Source organism: Glandiceps talaboti, chromosome 9, assembly GCF_964340395.1.
Source record: "Glandiceps talaboti chromosome 9, keGlaTala1.1, whole genome shotgun sequence".
Lineage (NCBI taxonomy): Eukaryota > Metazoa > Hemichordata > Enteropneusta > Spengelidae > Glandiceps > Glandiceps talaboti.
In genome coordinates this window covers 19,028,392-19,043,624 of record NC_135557.1, presented here as the reverse complement: position 1 = coordinate 19,043,624, position 15,233 = coordinate 19,028,392, and the positions used below count along the sequence as shown (strand labels likewise).

Below are 15,233 nucleotides of genomic sequence, written 5' to 3'. Positions count from 1 at the left end.
TATCGCTCCTACAACAAGACATGAAACCATAGGACACATTAATGTAAAAAAAAACCACCACAAACTTTGTTTGGTTTCACGAATACCTCACCTCCACGAAATTACTTTAAACAGTATAAAAGCCTTTGCGCGTGTTGTTTTAAAAAGTCTGTTTTTCGCATTAACTGCTTGAAATAGTTTAAAGAACCAGCTGCAAAGGACACCACAACGGCGTACAATGATAATGCAATGAGACATCCCTTTGTGCAAAGAAACATGTTTTGTCTGTTCTGATTCTCACCATGCTTTCCATCCTTTTCATAGATTGTATAAATTGTGCAATTATCCATGGCATTACTCCCCCCCCCCTCCGAAAACAAACAAACAAAAAAAGCATGACTTGTGCAAACGTCACATTACGTATACGATTCATCAATTATATACAGTAACTTAAAATATTTGCCGTCCTTGAACTTCCCCAAAAACCGTACCTACCAGGCACACGGGGAAAATAACAAACACACTAGGAAAGACAACACAATTATATATGCTATCATGTAATGTAAAATTCACTTTTCTGTTGATTCATATTCTGTTTATACCTAAATCTTCTATTCTGGTGAAATATAAATATCAAAATCTAAACTTTGGTTGTCTTAAACAACTATTTAGATATAGTCTAGTTATTCTGACGATATTAGAACGGTCTTTCCATTTACAATAGTATAAATTCCACCCTTCCGCGGAAATTTTGAGCAAAACAAAATGTTTTTCTTCTTCTTCTAAATCTACCAACAAACATAGCAAAGGGTGGGCAAAGAAAGAATTTAATTGATGGCGCCTTAGCTTTTAATGCATACGTATCTGTATGAATTTTATGATGAGAAAAAATATAAGTGCAGGTTGATCAAGGTCCTTTCGCACACAAGAGAGCTTATTAAAACGTTGGCTAATATTTCTGTTACAACTGTTATATATTTATATATAATCCCATGAAATCAATGTTAGTTTTACGTCATAATGCTCCGAGTATGATTCCGCGGACTAATACAAATTCGAGCCGGTAGGCGAGAATTTGTAGTTCGCGGAATCATACGAGGAGCATTATGACGTAAAACTAACATTGATTTCATGGAATTATATATTTATCACATAACTAGGTTTTCCCCCGTATTTTTCTAAAATTTTAAATCGTATTTTACGAATACTGTATCATTTCATCGCACTATATTCTTCATCGCGTATTAAAAATTGGCGCCCAACAGCTATGCAAATTACATAATCGCGTGACCTGTCGCGAGGTCAAGCTTACATGGTATCGGTCGCGGTCATAGTGTTCTGTGGTTTTTCAACCAAAATTATCGGTTATAACCTTGCGATGTACATGTAATATCGAATTTAGTTTAAAACGTAAGTAGAATTTGTCTGCATACGACTTTTGTGTCGTCATTTTAATCATATTTTCTCGGGTTGTGTAAGCTTGCCGGCTGCTAGTGCTACATCGATAATCTACGTGATTTTTAAATAGAATAAAATGTATCAAATAAAAATAAAAGTACCTCTACGTATCAAACTCATGCCATCCAACTTGGATAGGTGTAACATAATGTATGCATTTACGTTTTGAAAGTACGTAATTATTACGATAAACTTGATCGTAGCGTAGGATTGGCACGAACATTCGATTCGAACAGTACGGAGAGAAAATAGTTCGGTAGAACAGGGGTGATATGCTCTGAAATCACCCCTGTTTGACGTCACACAGAAGATATGCACGTATTTATGTGATAAATATATATATATATATATATATATATATATATATATATATATATATATATATATATATATATATGGTTGTTGTTGTGTATATACTTATGATGAATAAACACCACACTCACCTTTGACCAAGATTAGCACCAATAGTACGACGTATGTATCCTTTAATGAGAGCGTCATCACCTGTTTGATTTGTTAAAAGAAAACTTATGTTTAAATGATGAAAAATATTTGTTAGTTAACATAGGAAGACACACACATATAGCTCACATACATACGTACGTACGTACGTACGTACATCCATCCATCCATCCATCCATCCATCCATGCATACATACATACATACATACATACATACATACATACATACATACATACATACCCTTACACACATACGACAGACAGGCAGACTAACGAGCAATGAGTTAGAAAAACGCAGTAAATTGATCATCAGATATGAGCAAACGTTTTCTTGATAACAAAAATGATGTTTCATACCTCATACATTAGAGACTGAATAGTTTCTAACACATGATATGTTTTCCTTCATGATATGGAATAAACAATCAGCAGGATAGGGCGTTTATCATCACAAGATGATAAAAATCGCTAACTAGGTAAAGTCTGCCAAGTACCCTTATTTATTTCCTGTATACACAACGGACTGTATCCTACATTGATTTGGACGAGGGATCATTGATACTGTCACCGATATATGGTTCATTTACCGTTCAGCTAACCCTGTGCCCCGTGGCTACTGTCTCAAGTCGTCGTTCGTTTTTATCTGTTCATCCTTTCCCGTATAGACTGCTAACTTTCTATTTTTCATTTTCTGTCATTCTTAGATATGGTTGTCGACACATATTTTTCGCTTCAACCACTTCAGATGTATGCATCCACAGGGGACGTCTGAACTATAGTACATGCCGAAAAGTAGTATTTTTATGAAACCTAAGACAATGATAGATCACGGTTTTATTTCTAACATTCTGTTTGCTCACACCACCAGTTCCAAACCAGTTCCTGTCTAGATCCACTCCAGCCCGATTTCTAGTTCTTCCATAGCGTTCATATTGCGCATGCTCTATCAAATATTTTTTTTTTTTACATATCTCAGTTTCTACTCCCTAATTAAAGTCCGACAATGATTATAGGAAAATTAAATAATAAATGATCAAATATGAACGCATGCCAAAGGATTACGATATTATAGAAAAGTTTGTCTATTTAGAAGTAAACTAAAAACATTCTGAATAGTTTGTCTCCAAAAACATGTTTTTCATTCAACATTATAAAATATGACGTATTGTTATCACAATACAGAAAATATTACGGTTCATTGTCATAATGAAAACGTTTGTCACTCAAATGATTAAAATGTCTATCAAACTTCAAACAAGTACAATTTTATTACAATTTTAAAGATATGAATATTAGTATTGTATCATATACAGTTAGTCTGATGTGTAACTTTTTTTTAGAAGTGCTCTAAAATTGTTTTTTGTTTGGAGGGAAAAATCATAAATTAGGTCTTCGAGCTAAACGATAATTAAAAAAATATGGAAACATATATCATGATCTCACATGTTTATGGTTACTTTTGTCTTAATGGGTGGACCACACTAACAAATTAAAGTCAAGTCAGACGTTTTAGAAATCGTAGTTTTCATGACATTGTAGGGCCTCTGCCTGCCAGACTGAAATATGACGCAATCAGATGTGATCGTCTCATCTACAACGTGCGATTTACTAGCACCTGTTGTCAGGCGCCCTACTGTAGTCGATAGTCGCCAATGACAAATTCGTCACTAGAAACTTTACAAATAGTCACTATGCAAATTAGTATTGCGATCGATTTTTGGCTCCATTTGTAACTCATCTCTCCATTGTCAGCTACCCATTGTTCCTGAACAGAATCCCTCTACCACCGGTGACAGAGGGACCATGATGTTCCTGAGTAAATGACACCCGCGTCATGATCACGTCACGTCCGAATTTACCCACGAGCAGACAAAGTACAAGTGAAATCAAATCTTCCTCCTCCGTCAACGACACAATCATGTATCAAATTGATATATATGGCTTCAACAATATTGGCAAGTCGTGAGTTTTGACACAGATATGTAGACCAAGTCAAAGACTTCGCAGTTAACAATATTGATTATTTTCATTCAAGAAGTCGCTTTCAGCCACGAAAGCAAATTTCGCCAAAGAAACACAAAATGTGGCGCCAGACAAACAGTATTCGATTCGAATATGTACTCACAGACGTTACTGCTTAGGTAGAAGTCACTCGTCTTCTCATTCCATTTTCTCTTGTTTTCCGTCTTTTTCGTTCGATTCGTAACTGATTCTAGGAAACCTTAATGTTATATCAGACTGAGTATCCTATTCCTGTACTATGTCCCACTTCAAAACGCAATTTAGTATTTCTAGAGAAAAGAATAACTTACCGCCTACATTCACAGCCACGACGATCGACACGTACACTCCAGCATACAGACAAATAATGACATGAAAACAATCAGATTTGGTTATGTGACGTGCACAGTGAGCACCTGTTTGCTTCTCTTAGGAGTAATCAGATTGGACAATGAAGACGTTCCGGTATTAATTATTATGCAAATTACGATTGCATTTAACAATGCCGCGGGTCACAGACCTTTTAATCGCTCCAGGAGACACGACATTTTGCTACCAGTGTTCCGAACTTAACCTCTTCTCGTGTTCGTGAAATGAATGTACGCAACGCCGGGAAATTAAAGAACCCTGCCGAGTAAGAGGATACTTCTTTCGTACCGCTTGTTCTTAGAATAATAGTTACTCTGGTATGCACAGAATTTAAGGTACTGTTATGGTTATCTGTACATTGTCAGCAATAATACTTGGTGGCAGGGGACCATTACACTCATTTATTGAGTGCACATGCTATTTGATAAGTTAGATGCTGGGAATGTTGTCACGTGCCTTTTCAATGAGCCAATCATAACCACACTTTTAAAGTATTTTAAAATTCACTAACTCAGTATTCGAACAATCACAGCAAAGACAAAAAAGTCAGCCAGCAACATAGCCAGACAGACAGACAGACAGACAGACAGACAGACAGACAGACAGACAGACAGATCTAGACAGACAGACAGGCACACACATATACATAGACATACATACATGCACATACATACATACATACATACATACATACATACATACACACACACATACATACATACATACATACATACATACATACACACACACACATACATACATACATACATACATACATACATACATACATACGTACGTACGTACGTACGTACGTACGAATATACATACATACATACATACATACATACATACATACATACACACACACACACACACACACACACACACATACATACATACATACATACATACATACATACATACATACATACATACATACATACATACATACATAGCATGAGAAGGACAAACTGAGGCAAACATAGGCTCGCCAAAGTGACGTGTACTGCAAGAATTAAACGAAAGATACAATATGGACGTGTACGTGTTATAAACACCATTGTAAGGTCTTTATTCAGAATGTAAATAATGAAATAGCAAATGTTAAGTTGTTTATAGACTACACAATGTACTGATGTGGTTATTAAATTTCTTCTCAAAATCATTCTGGTTCAAATCTGACGAGGGTACGGCTATTTTTTTCCATTTATTTCCTTCGTATAATTGTTGTTAACATCGTTCTGAGTTGAGCACCCTATTCTACATAGCTGATTCCTGCATCATATGGTAATTTGATTGATTTCAAAATATAAGCATGAGAAAATCATTGTAAATCAAAATCTGTAGAGACTGATTCTCTCTTGGTGGCGCTGTCTCAAATCTCAAATTCACGACGAGCAACTTAACGGTATCATGTGATTGCTGAGATGAATATCACTCTTGAGAAATTGAAATTGTCTGTATCATAAGGCGTTTGGGGGGGGGGGTATTACAATAAACCAAATTGAATGATTAATTGTTTCAGCAGCACTTTGTGACAACATTGCTCTGACGAAGAATAGCCCTTGAAAATAAGCTGTCGAATTTTACGTCGATAGACACACAGTCTTTACTTTGATCAGCAATGCTGATGAGAAAAACTTGAAATATATTTTGACTGCATTCTAGCAAACTAGAGCTTCGAAATAAAGACTCACGACCATCTGGACGGTGCCGTAAAAGAGGCTGTGGTTTTTGCGACAATGTCTGACTGAGGCAAACTTCATCATGGGACGGTAAACTAATTTGCCAAAATGTTAGGACTTAAATGTATTTATTATATGGATATGTGGAATTCTTTTTATTTTCTGTGGGGAGATTTGATAAACAATGGACACTGTTATTCTGCTGTTTTACCTATTCTTAAAAGTATAGACCCTTCCATCAAATTGGCACCGGATAATACAAGATTAAGTTACATCACTGCTAAACATTGTAAGCTTCCACTCAAAATTCTACTCATTTTTTCCCTTCAAATATTAAAATGCCCAGTACATTGAGCTGATAATCTAAAGTGTATTTTTAGAGGCATACTTTTTATCTTATATCATGGATAAATGTAATCTTACAAAATACAAAAGAAAAGTATTATGCAATTTTTGTAAAACTAAATAATCAATTTTTTTGGCCATTAACAGCTGTGAATTTTGAAAATTTGGAACAAAAGCGAGCAGTATGACAGATATTGTGTAATAATTATCATATAATCATAAGTATGAATATATAAACAGTAAACAATGTAATAACCGAGTAGGAACAAAAAGACAGAACAACTGCTGTTACATCTAGTGTAACTGATACATTATTGCGATTGCATAACACGCTGCCATGGTAACCAGTATGATAGATGATGTCACAACACCAACTCCATCTTGAATGTTGCATTTATTGCCTTGGCAACACTTAGTCTCTTCCCCTGTAATATATAATAAAAATGATTAATACACATGGTGATTATGGTATAACGGTGTTACCTTACAGCTGATATAATGTAGGCTTGGTGATTCACTCATGACATGACAGCTGAAATGATGTAGGCTTGGGGTTTCACTCATGTGATATGACAGCGAAGATGATGTAGGCTTGGGGTTTCACTCATGTGGCATGACAGTTAATACACACCCTCAAACATCTTCTAATGCAAAACAAACAATTGCATAGGTACCGTGCACAGTGGGGATGTAGAAGTACTCAAGTTTTTATCAGTTGGGAAATAAGCAATTCATCAAGTTCATGTGTAATGTTTTAATTAGAAGCCTTTTTTAACTACACTGTGAAAGAATAGCAATGCTTATCACTGTTCAATGTGATTGGGCAAATGATCATGGTGGGTTTATTGTGTTTCTGTTATTGTAAGTCTAGAGTTGAAGTGTGTCTATCTTTGTAAAAAAATTAATGTTCCATGAGTGAAACACCAAGCCTACATCATTTTGGCTGTAATGTCACATGAGTGAAACATCAAGCCTGTATAACTTTAGCTGTAATGTCCCATGAGTGAAACACCAAGCCTACATCCTTTTAGCTGTAATGTCCCATGAGTGAAACATCAAGCCTACATCCTTTTAGCTGTAATGTCCCATGAGTGAAACACCAAGCCTACATCATTTTGGCTGTAATGTCACATGAGTGAAACACCAAGCCTACATCCTTTTAGCTGTAATGTCCCATGAGTGAAACACCAAGCCTACATCATTTTGGCTGTAATGTCACATGAGTGAAACACCAAGCCTACATCCTTTTAGCTGTAATGTCCCATGAGTGAAACACCAAGCCTACATCATTTTGGCTGTAATGTCACATGAGTGAAACATCAAGCTACACCATTTCAGTTATACCTGTCTTCAATTTTGTTGTTTGTATTTTTCAAATATTTGTGACACATATGGTCAGACTTTTCTGACATATGTTATCTCATTTTGTTGTTCCATTTTGATATATAGTTATAGACTTTGTGCATTTTATTAATAAATCAATTCTAATGAGTTTAGTATCTATTTCATACATAACTACTGAATACAATTCTATAGCCAACAAGTCTACACTAATAGATGTCATTATGAAAATCTTCTAACAGTGTAAATACTATAGTCAAGTTATTTATTACTATAATTATAGTCAAATGTGAGAATGTGAGAATGTGTTTATGTATGTGTTTATGTATGTATGTATGTATGTATGTATGTATGTATGTATGTATGTATGTATGTATGCATGGATGAATGGATGCATATATATATATATATATATATATATATATATATATATATATATATATATATATATATATATGTATGTATGTATGTATGTATGTATGTATGTATGTATGTATGTATGTATGTATGTATGTATGTATGTATGTATGCATGCATGCATGCATGCATGCATGCATGCATGCATGTATGTATGTATGTATGTATGTATGTATGTATGTATTTACATTAATTAATTACTGAATGTCCAAAAATAGTTTATTTCCATTTCCACGTTATACTGTGGAGCCTCGTATTACGCATCTCTCTGATGGCTGCAGTTCGGGTGTAACGTTATCATTCAATCAGGCAGCGCTGCAGTGATGACGTAAATTTTTGCTACTTGCATATCATTCAAAGTCACTTAAAAAATTTCAAAGAAACATCCTTCAGTTGAAATGAGTGCGTCCTTGCATTTCGTACCATATTTCATTAAAACGTGCAGAATTGTGTATAATATATTTTGTAGTTCCAATTAAAAAATACACCGTCGTCTTATATGTAGATTTCTGGTTGTCGCTAAGGTTTGTTTACAAATTGAATTACAGCGGTCACGTGATACAACAAGCCAAAATACGGCTGCTGTGGAGAACAATAACCTTTCATATCTGTAGAGCCCTTGACCAATCAGAATGCGAGAGGTGACGTACGGTTATAAATAATGGGAAATTAACTATTACCTGTTCCAAAATAGATACTTTTATTTGGACTGCAGGAAGATGAACATTTCCTGGTGACATAATTTGGTTTGTATGCCACGTAGACGACAGATATCTTTAGAAAAAATAAATAAATGGACATCAATGAATGACGACAAAATATTATATTAGTTGTGAACTAAAATATTGTACAGACTGAAGATGGATGATTCGACGAGGCGGGCATATATGGAATGTATAAACTAAAGTAAAGAATTAAATTATATTTTTTTTAAATAATCAAGTTAAAATAAAACAAAACAATTAAATTAAATTGAATCAAACATAAGTATACAATAACACTTGACAAACTAATTTATACAAAGATATTCATAGGTGTTGTAAATAGCAAACCCTAAGAGACCAGAAACTCAAACAGAAACATTGCTCCAATAGTTACGAGAGCTCAAAGTGAATATAAATACTTGTAAATATAGATATAGATATACATATGTGAGAGGTCTTAACGTGTTTGTAACCTTGATGCTGACATTGTAACCTTGGTGCCGACCTTGAAACCTTGGTACCGACCTCGATTTTTATATTTTGTGATTTGTTATCCTAGTATTGTCATCACCATGGACTAATAATAGCATTGACGATTAACATCTTTGCATCATAATTGTATCTACTCCATGCTATATAAATGTCTGTGTGGTTTCTTAAACACCGTGTACTATATGATGTCATTGGCAAAGTTAGCTATGTCGGATAAGGAATAACATTAGGTGAAAAACTATAGACACGTAGTACTAGAGCTATGTTGATCTTGAACAAAAGACTGGTGCTATATGTAATCCGAAAGTTTTCACTGATGAGGGAGGAACAACTCAGAGGACCTGGAACTGACACCATGGTCTCTAAGGGAGCCTGCAGTAATAATAATGGGGAGGGAGCCGAGTAAAATCATGCACGGTCTGTTTGCGTAAAACATGACGTTCCCCGATTTCGTTTTCTAAAAAATTAACCTCCCTCAATTCCCTCACTAAAATAATGTCATTCCACGTGTAGAAACAAATCACTGTAATACTAAAGTAAAATGGTGGCTACGGTGGGATCTGACAACTTTGGAATCTGTTGTACTAGTAGCTATAGGATGCCAAAATATCCCTCAATAATGCAATGTTAGATAATACACAGTAAAATGTGGATTCCAGTTTCTAAAATACCGCCCTCCACCAACAACACATTTGTAAAATATGACCCCTCCCCTTAATTACCGTGGCTCTCTCTCTATAATTACTAAAAAAAACTTCAATTTTGTAAATACATATCCAATACAATGAAAAGCAGACCTCATCAGACTGTTGTAACTCTTGCCTGCTTTCTTTATATTTTCAATGTGATTTAGAGCATATAAACATGGCACAAATCTGAAACGTTGCAAGTTATTTATTATTACCTCACAAAAGTCGGCCTCATTTTCGCACACTGCTGTAGTTGTCTCGTTTGTCACTTTCTTACAATTGTCATTCTTACCAATCATACCACTACTGTCCCATGAACATTCATAGCATGTCGTATTAGCAGCATCTGTGAAAAGGATACGGTTCACTTTTGAATTTCATTGAATATAGATATTACATGTATACAAATTGTAAGCATTAATAGCTAGAAATCCACACACAGAGTACACAGAACACGCATTAACAGGCGATGCACAGATCATATAGTGATATTGCAGGGTTGTACATTCTGTAAGATTCCATAGCTGTATCACAGACATGCATGTAACAGGTATGTTGATACAGGCATGTATACAGAACTATAATTTCTGACAGTACCATTGCTGTGATCACATGACTGAAGCAGAGATGTACACACACACACAGCAACAAGCTGTTTGCATCAAACTATATCAATTAATCCGATTTTCCATATCTGTCTCCATTTTTTTGTATTATGTAAATCCATTGCTTGATACAATATTTTAAAAATCAGGATATCAAAAATATATCTGAGATTATTCGAAGAGGTTAGTGTCGAAGGGCCTCACAACAAAAGTGTGGTGAAAGAGTCTAACAACTTATGACACAGTCAAATTAAAATCACGGTTTTTTTAAAAACATTATCAGAGTAATTTTTGGTGAGATTGGAGAAGTCGCAATAAACTATTGGAAATATTATCAGGACTTCTGAGAAATATGTTTGTTTTTTAAAAAAATGATAAACTCAGACAATTTGTTTCACTAGACCTTTTTGACTTTGAACTAACTTTAATTTGGCATGCGTTCTTGTCTAATTATCTTTCAAAATAAATATATACCTTTTTGTGAGTTTGAATGACAGACATAAACCAAGCTAACATTGTTAAAAGTGTTCGTCATAAACATTGCGATAGGCCCTTTATATCACTATATATAATCTCTTCATGTAGGCATATTAAAACAATAAAACAGAGTAGTAACTTTTTAGTACAAACTTACCAATCAATGAAATGCATCCGAGGAGCATAATAATAACCTTAGCAATGTGTTCCATTTCGATCACTTTTCTGTCGATGAAAGTATCAATAAGATCACAACTTGTATCTTTACCTTCTATATTTTGTCAGGATAAGGACCATGGACTAGATTAGTTTCTAGTAAACTATTTCCATGGTCCTCACCAGAGCATTTTCTTTTATTGTATTTGTATTTTCCTCTTTGCATTGTTATTATCTTATGTTTCCGGTGAAAGAAATTCAATTCAAATTCAAATTCAAAAATTCAACAACATTATATTGATACACACATAGTCATATCAATTGGGATAGTTTAGTTATAAATTTAAGAGGCCATGCATTTCAAAACCAATTACTTCCAGGAGACTGGTTCCCTCTTCGTCATTTGATATTAAATATGGAGGTATTTTTTTGGTAGACTTTTTTATTCTTAAGACAACTCTATGTTTTAATACCTGTAAAAACAATGTGAACTAACATCTGCCAAGTCTGTATGTGTAACTCAGTAGATGACAAAAAAGCTGAAAACTGTGAAAAATGTAAGTACAATAAAAACACTTTACACATCTTGTCCACGTTTTGTAGTTTTTTGAGTTACAAACAAGGATTTAGCATACGTTGTTTGACATTGGTTTTACTAAAATGATAACATAGTAGAGTTGTTTCATTAATTAAAAATCCAAAGTGAATACCGATTTGTCATCCATATGTCCACTATAAGTACTATCAAACATTAAATTCATAAGGTAATCTTATTATCAGTAATTTAACAGGACTGAATTTAATTCGACATTTCTAGTGACCAACTGAAGAAGACTGTCTGAGTTCCTTCGAAATATTTTGTTTTGAAATGTATATTTTGTTGCCGATAATATAGAATACTCAACGAAATGTTGCATACATTTTGGAGCTAAAATACTAGACAACGTGTTGGACGAATGGATTACAGGGTCGTTGACCTTTTCATATGTAGGACTGATACTAGTACGGACTTATTACAATCGTATGATTATAAACTATATTTGATAATAAGTTTTAAGAATTCGTGAGATCTGAATTGAATTCCATAGCATACAGTAGTAATGTTACAATGCCAAGGTTTATAATCAACTCATACAGAAACAAGTATTATATATGTCGATACTAAGATGTCTTTGTTAAGGATGTAATCTACTGGGTACGATACCACTTGATAATTATAAGATCAGTTGTAATAAGTGATATGTGTTGTAAGTATGATTAGCATTGTCAGCTTAATCATGAATGTAACTTATTTCATATCACTTTTGATTAACATTTGACAAGTGGTTGACAAAGTAAATGAAAAACACTAGAAAATGACATACATACATACATACATACATACATACATACATGCATACGTACATACACACACACACACACATACATACATACATACATACATACATACATACATACATACATACATACATACATACATTTTTTAACTCGTGCGAACATTATCAGAAGACAAACCACTAAAAAAACCTCAACCATTTTTGTTTTCGTGAATGCGTAAAATACAAAGTCATTTTAGAATATACATCTGTTGTCACAATGTGTTATGTACCTCGTGAGCTATCAATACATACACCAATTGTTGTATGTATCTAACAGCAGTCTGTGTTTTCAAACATTCAGTTTGTGCTAAACTACATTACTTACACATATATCTTGTAAGACTAGTTCTAAATATACTCACGAACTGATACTGTCGAGATGATAGTAGAATCCGCTTCTGTAACTATAATAATCCAAGCAAAGAAATAAACCGGGCGTATCCCAAATTCAATTATTGAAATAACGTGACAAACAATACCAACCGCCTTGCAAAGACGTCACAGCTGGTGATGAGAGCCCGTATCATCACAATAGACCGTGATGAGCGACCCTGCATGCAATTCTCATCCCTTTTGAATGTGAACAATGGATTATGAAATCACAAACATATTGTCGATAAAATGGCTTTCTATTTTAAGCATTGTAAAATATATAGTACTATGGAAGTCATGCTATAGACAAAGTGAGACAAACACAAACATACAAATGTTGAAACATGTTGATATAAGCTATCATGGGTCATTGATGTAATTACACTCACAGTAGGGTGGTGTCTCTGATAGCAGACTTTCCTGAATTAGCTACATACTAATCCCCATTCAATGTTTACATTATCTTGATTACAGAGTGATTACTAGTATATCCATGTGTCGCCAAGACATCGCTATCACCCACTTGTGCAATCTACCACATACATCAACGAAAAGTTTGTGTTTTTCTTACTTTGCCTCTAGCTTGATTTCCAGAATAATATACTTTACAACAAAAAGTTGTTTATTAAATATCCTCTATGAATAGTAATAATAATAATAATAATGTTGGTTTTTGTATAACGATTTCCAACTTTGGGCTCAACCTATTACCCCTGGCACGGATCTATATCGGCCAATGGCCCTGGCCCTTATTCTTCCTTCACTCACTGGGGTGCATACATTCTATTACAGCCCCTAAGTTACTAACCTAGAATTAAACCATTCACATTGCAGCCACTATCCTACCAGGACCCAAAGATATACAGCTGGGTTAACTGAAGCACAGTCGTTATTTAAATCTTGCCCAAGGACTGTAGCCACTCAGAAACAAACAGCAGCGACGGGGTTCGAACCTCAACCTGCAGCTTCAAAGCCGGCCACACTAACCATTCGCCCTTCATGGCTCCACAAACCCCTTTTATACACCGCTATGTCTATTTGTATGTATATATAGATTGCTATCATAAATCAACATTATATTAGATGAATATATGAAACAGATTGAAAATACAAAAAGTCATAATATGGAGATGCTGGATTAGTATATTACGAAATCGCATCAGGGTAGTTTTTTCGAAATAGAATATTAAATGTAATCTTGATATTATGATATAATGATATATACATATATAATTTCATTATTACTTGAGTTCTCATATACTTGTTGATAATATTTTCTTTTAGGATAACCTTCATATCCAATAAAACCAGCCCAAAGAGCTTTCAGATCATGGATGAATAAAATAAACACAGGCATGGATTCACTTCATAAACTATTAACCTTGGTTCACAATCTGTACCCCTACTTATTTAGTTGATAATGTATTCAATCGCTTTGCATAAACCTCCTTTCATACACCACTTTGGTTCTTTGTATGTAAGTCTGTGTTGATATTCACTTTGTCACCTCACGAGATTTACATATGCAAATTAGAAACAGCGATATTGATACATCACATCTCCTATCTCACTGTTGTTACTGTTGTTAATGCAAGCTTTCAACTAACTAAGATAGACACAAACTAAGACTACTGTTGCAGTTTGTTGACATAGGCTGTTACAGGACGTTGAAGTACATGTACTTACACTCGCAGTAGAGTGTCATTTCTGGTAGCGGAGTTTTTTGTGGCGTTTATTTCTTTTTAGCGTTTAATTATCATCAGGTTGACATTGTGGGGACTGTAAATGTTTACACTATCTTAATTAAAGGGGGTTCATATCCGCATAACCAATGACATTGTTATTCCCATGTGTGTAAATCTACCCAACTGAACAACAATAGTTTTTAATAGCTTGAGTCTATCTTGTGAAGATATAAACTGTGTGATGGATGTATAGATGGGACGCGTAGCAATTACTTGTGTCAATACCCACTGTGTTTACAAATCACTTCCTTTAAAAATACATGACAGATACCTTACTCTTTTTCTGTTGTTGTTGTTGATGTTGATGTTGTTGTTGTTGTTGTTGTTGTTGTTGTTGTTGTTGCAATTTAGAGTGATAACCACGAACTTGCAATTGGTCAGTGTTTCACATTAGTTTGCCAAGTAATACCGGTAAATCATAACACATTTATTTCATTAATTAAAATCATAATGTTGACGTAATTGAAATGAACATTACAAATTTGAAAATGCATTATGTGTAGTCTCTCTCTCTCCCTCTCTCTCCCCCCTCTCTCTCTCCCCTCTCTCCCCTCTCT

General features: G+C 34.4%; 1 protein-coding gene across 1 annotated transcript; it reads right to left on the bottom strand.

Annotated features, from left to right (window-relative positions):
* Positions 1-5,319: 5,319 nt before the first annotated feature.
* Positions 5,320-13,135, bottom strand: LOC144440247 (uncharacterized). Its single transcript, XM_078129574.1, has 5 exons — positions 12,922-13,135; positions 11,182-11,249; positions 10,158-10,288; positions 8,738-8,831; positions 5,320-6,724 (listed from the first exon to the last, which is right to left on the bottom strand). The coding sequence occupies exons 2-5, from the start codon at positions 11,234-11,236 to the stop codon at positions 6,594-6,596; spliced, it is 411 nt and encodes a 136-aa protein (XP_077985700.1). The 5' UTR covers positions 11,237-11,249; positions 12,922-13,135; the 3' UTR covers positions 5,320-6,593.
* Positions 13,136-15,233: the final 2,098 nt, after the last annotated feature.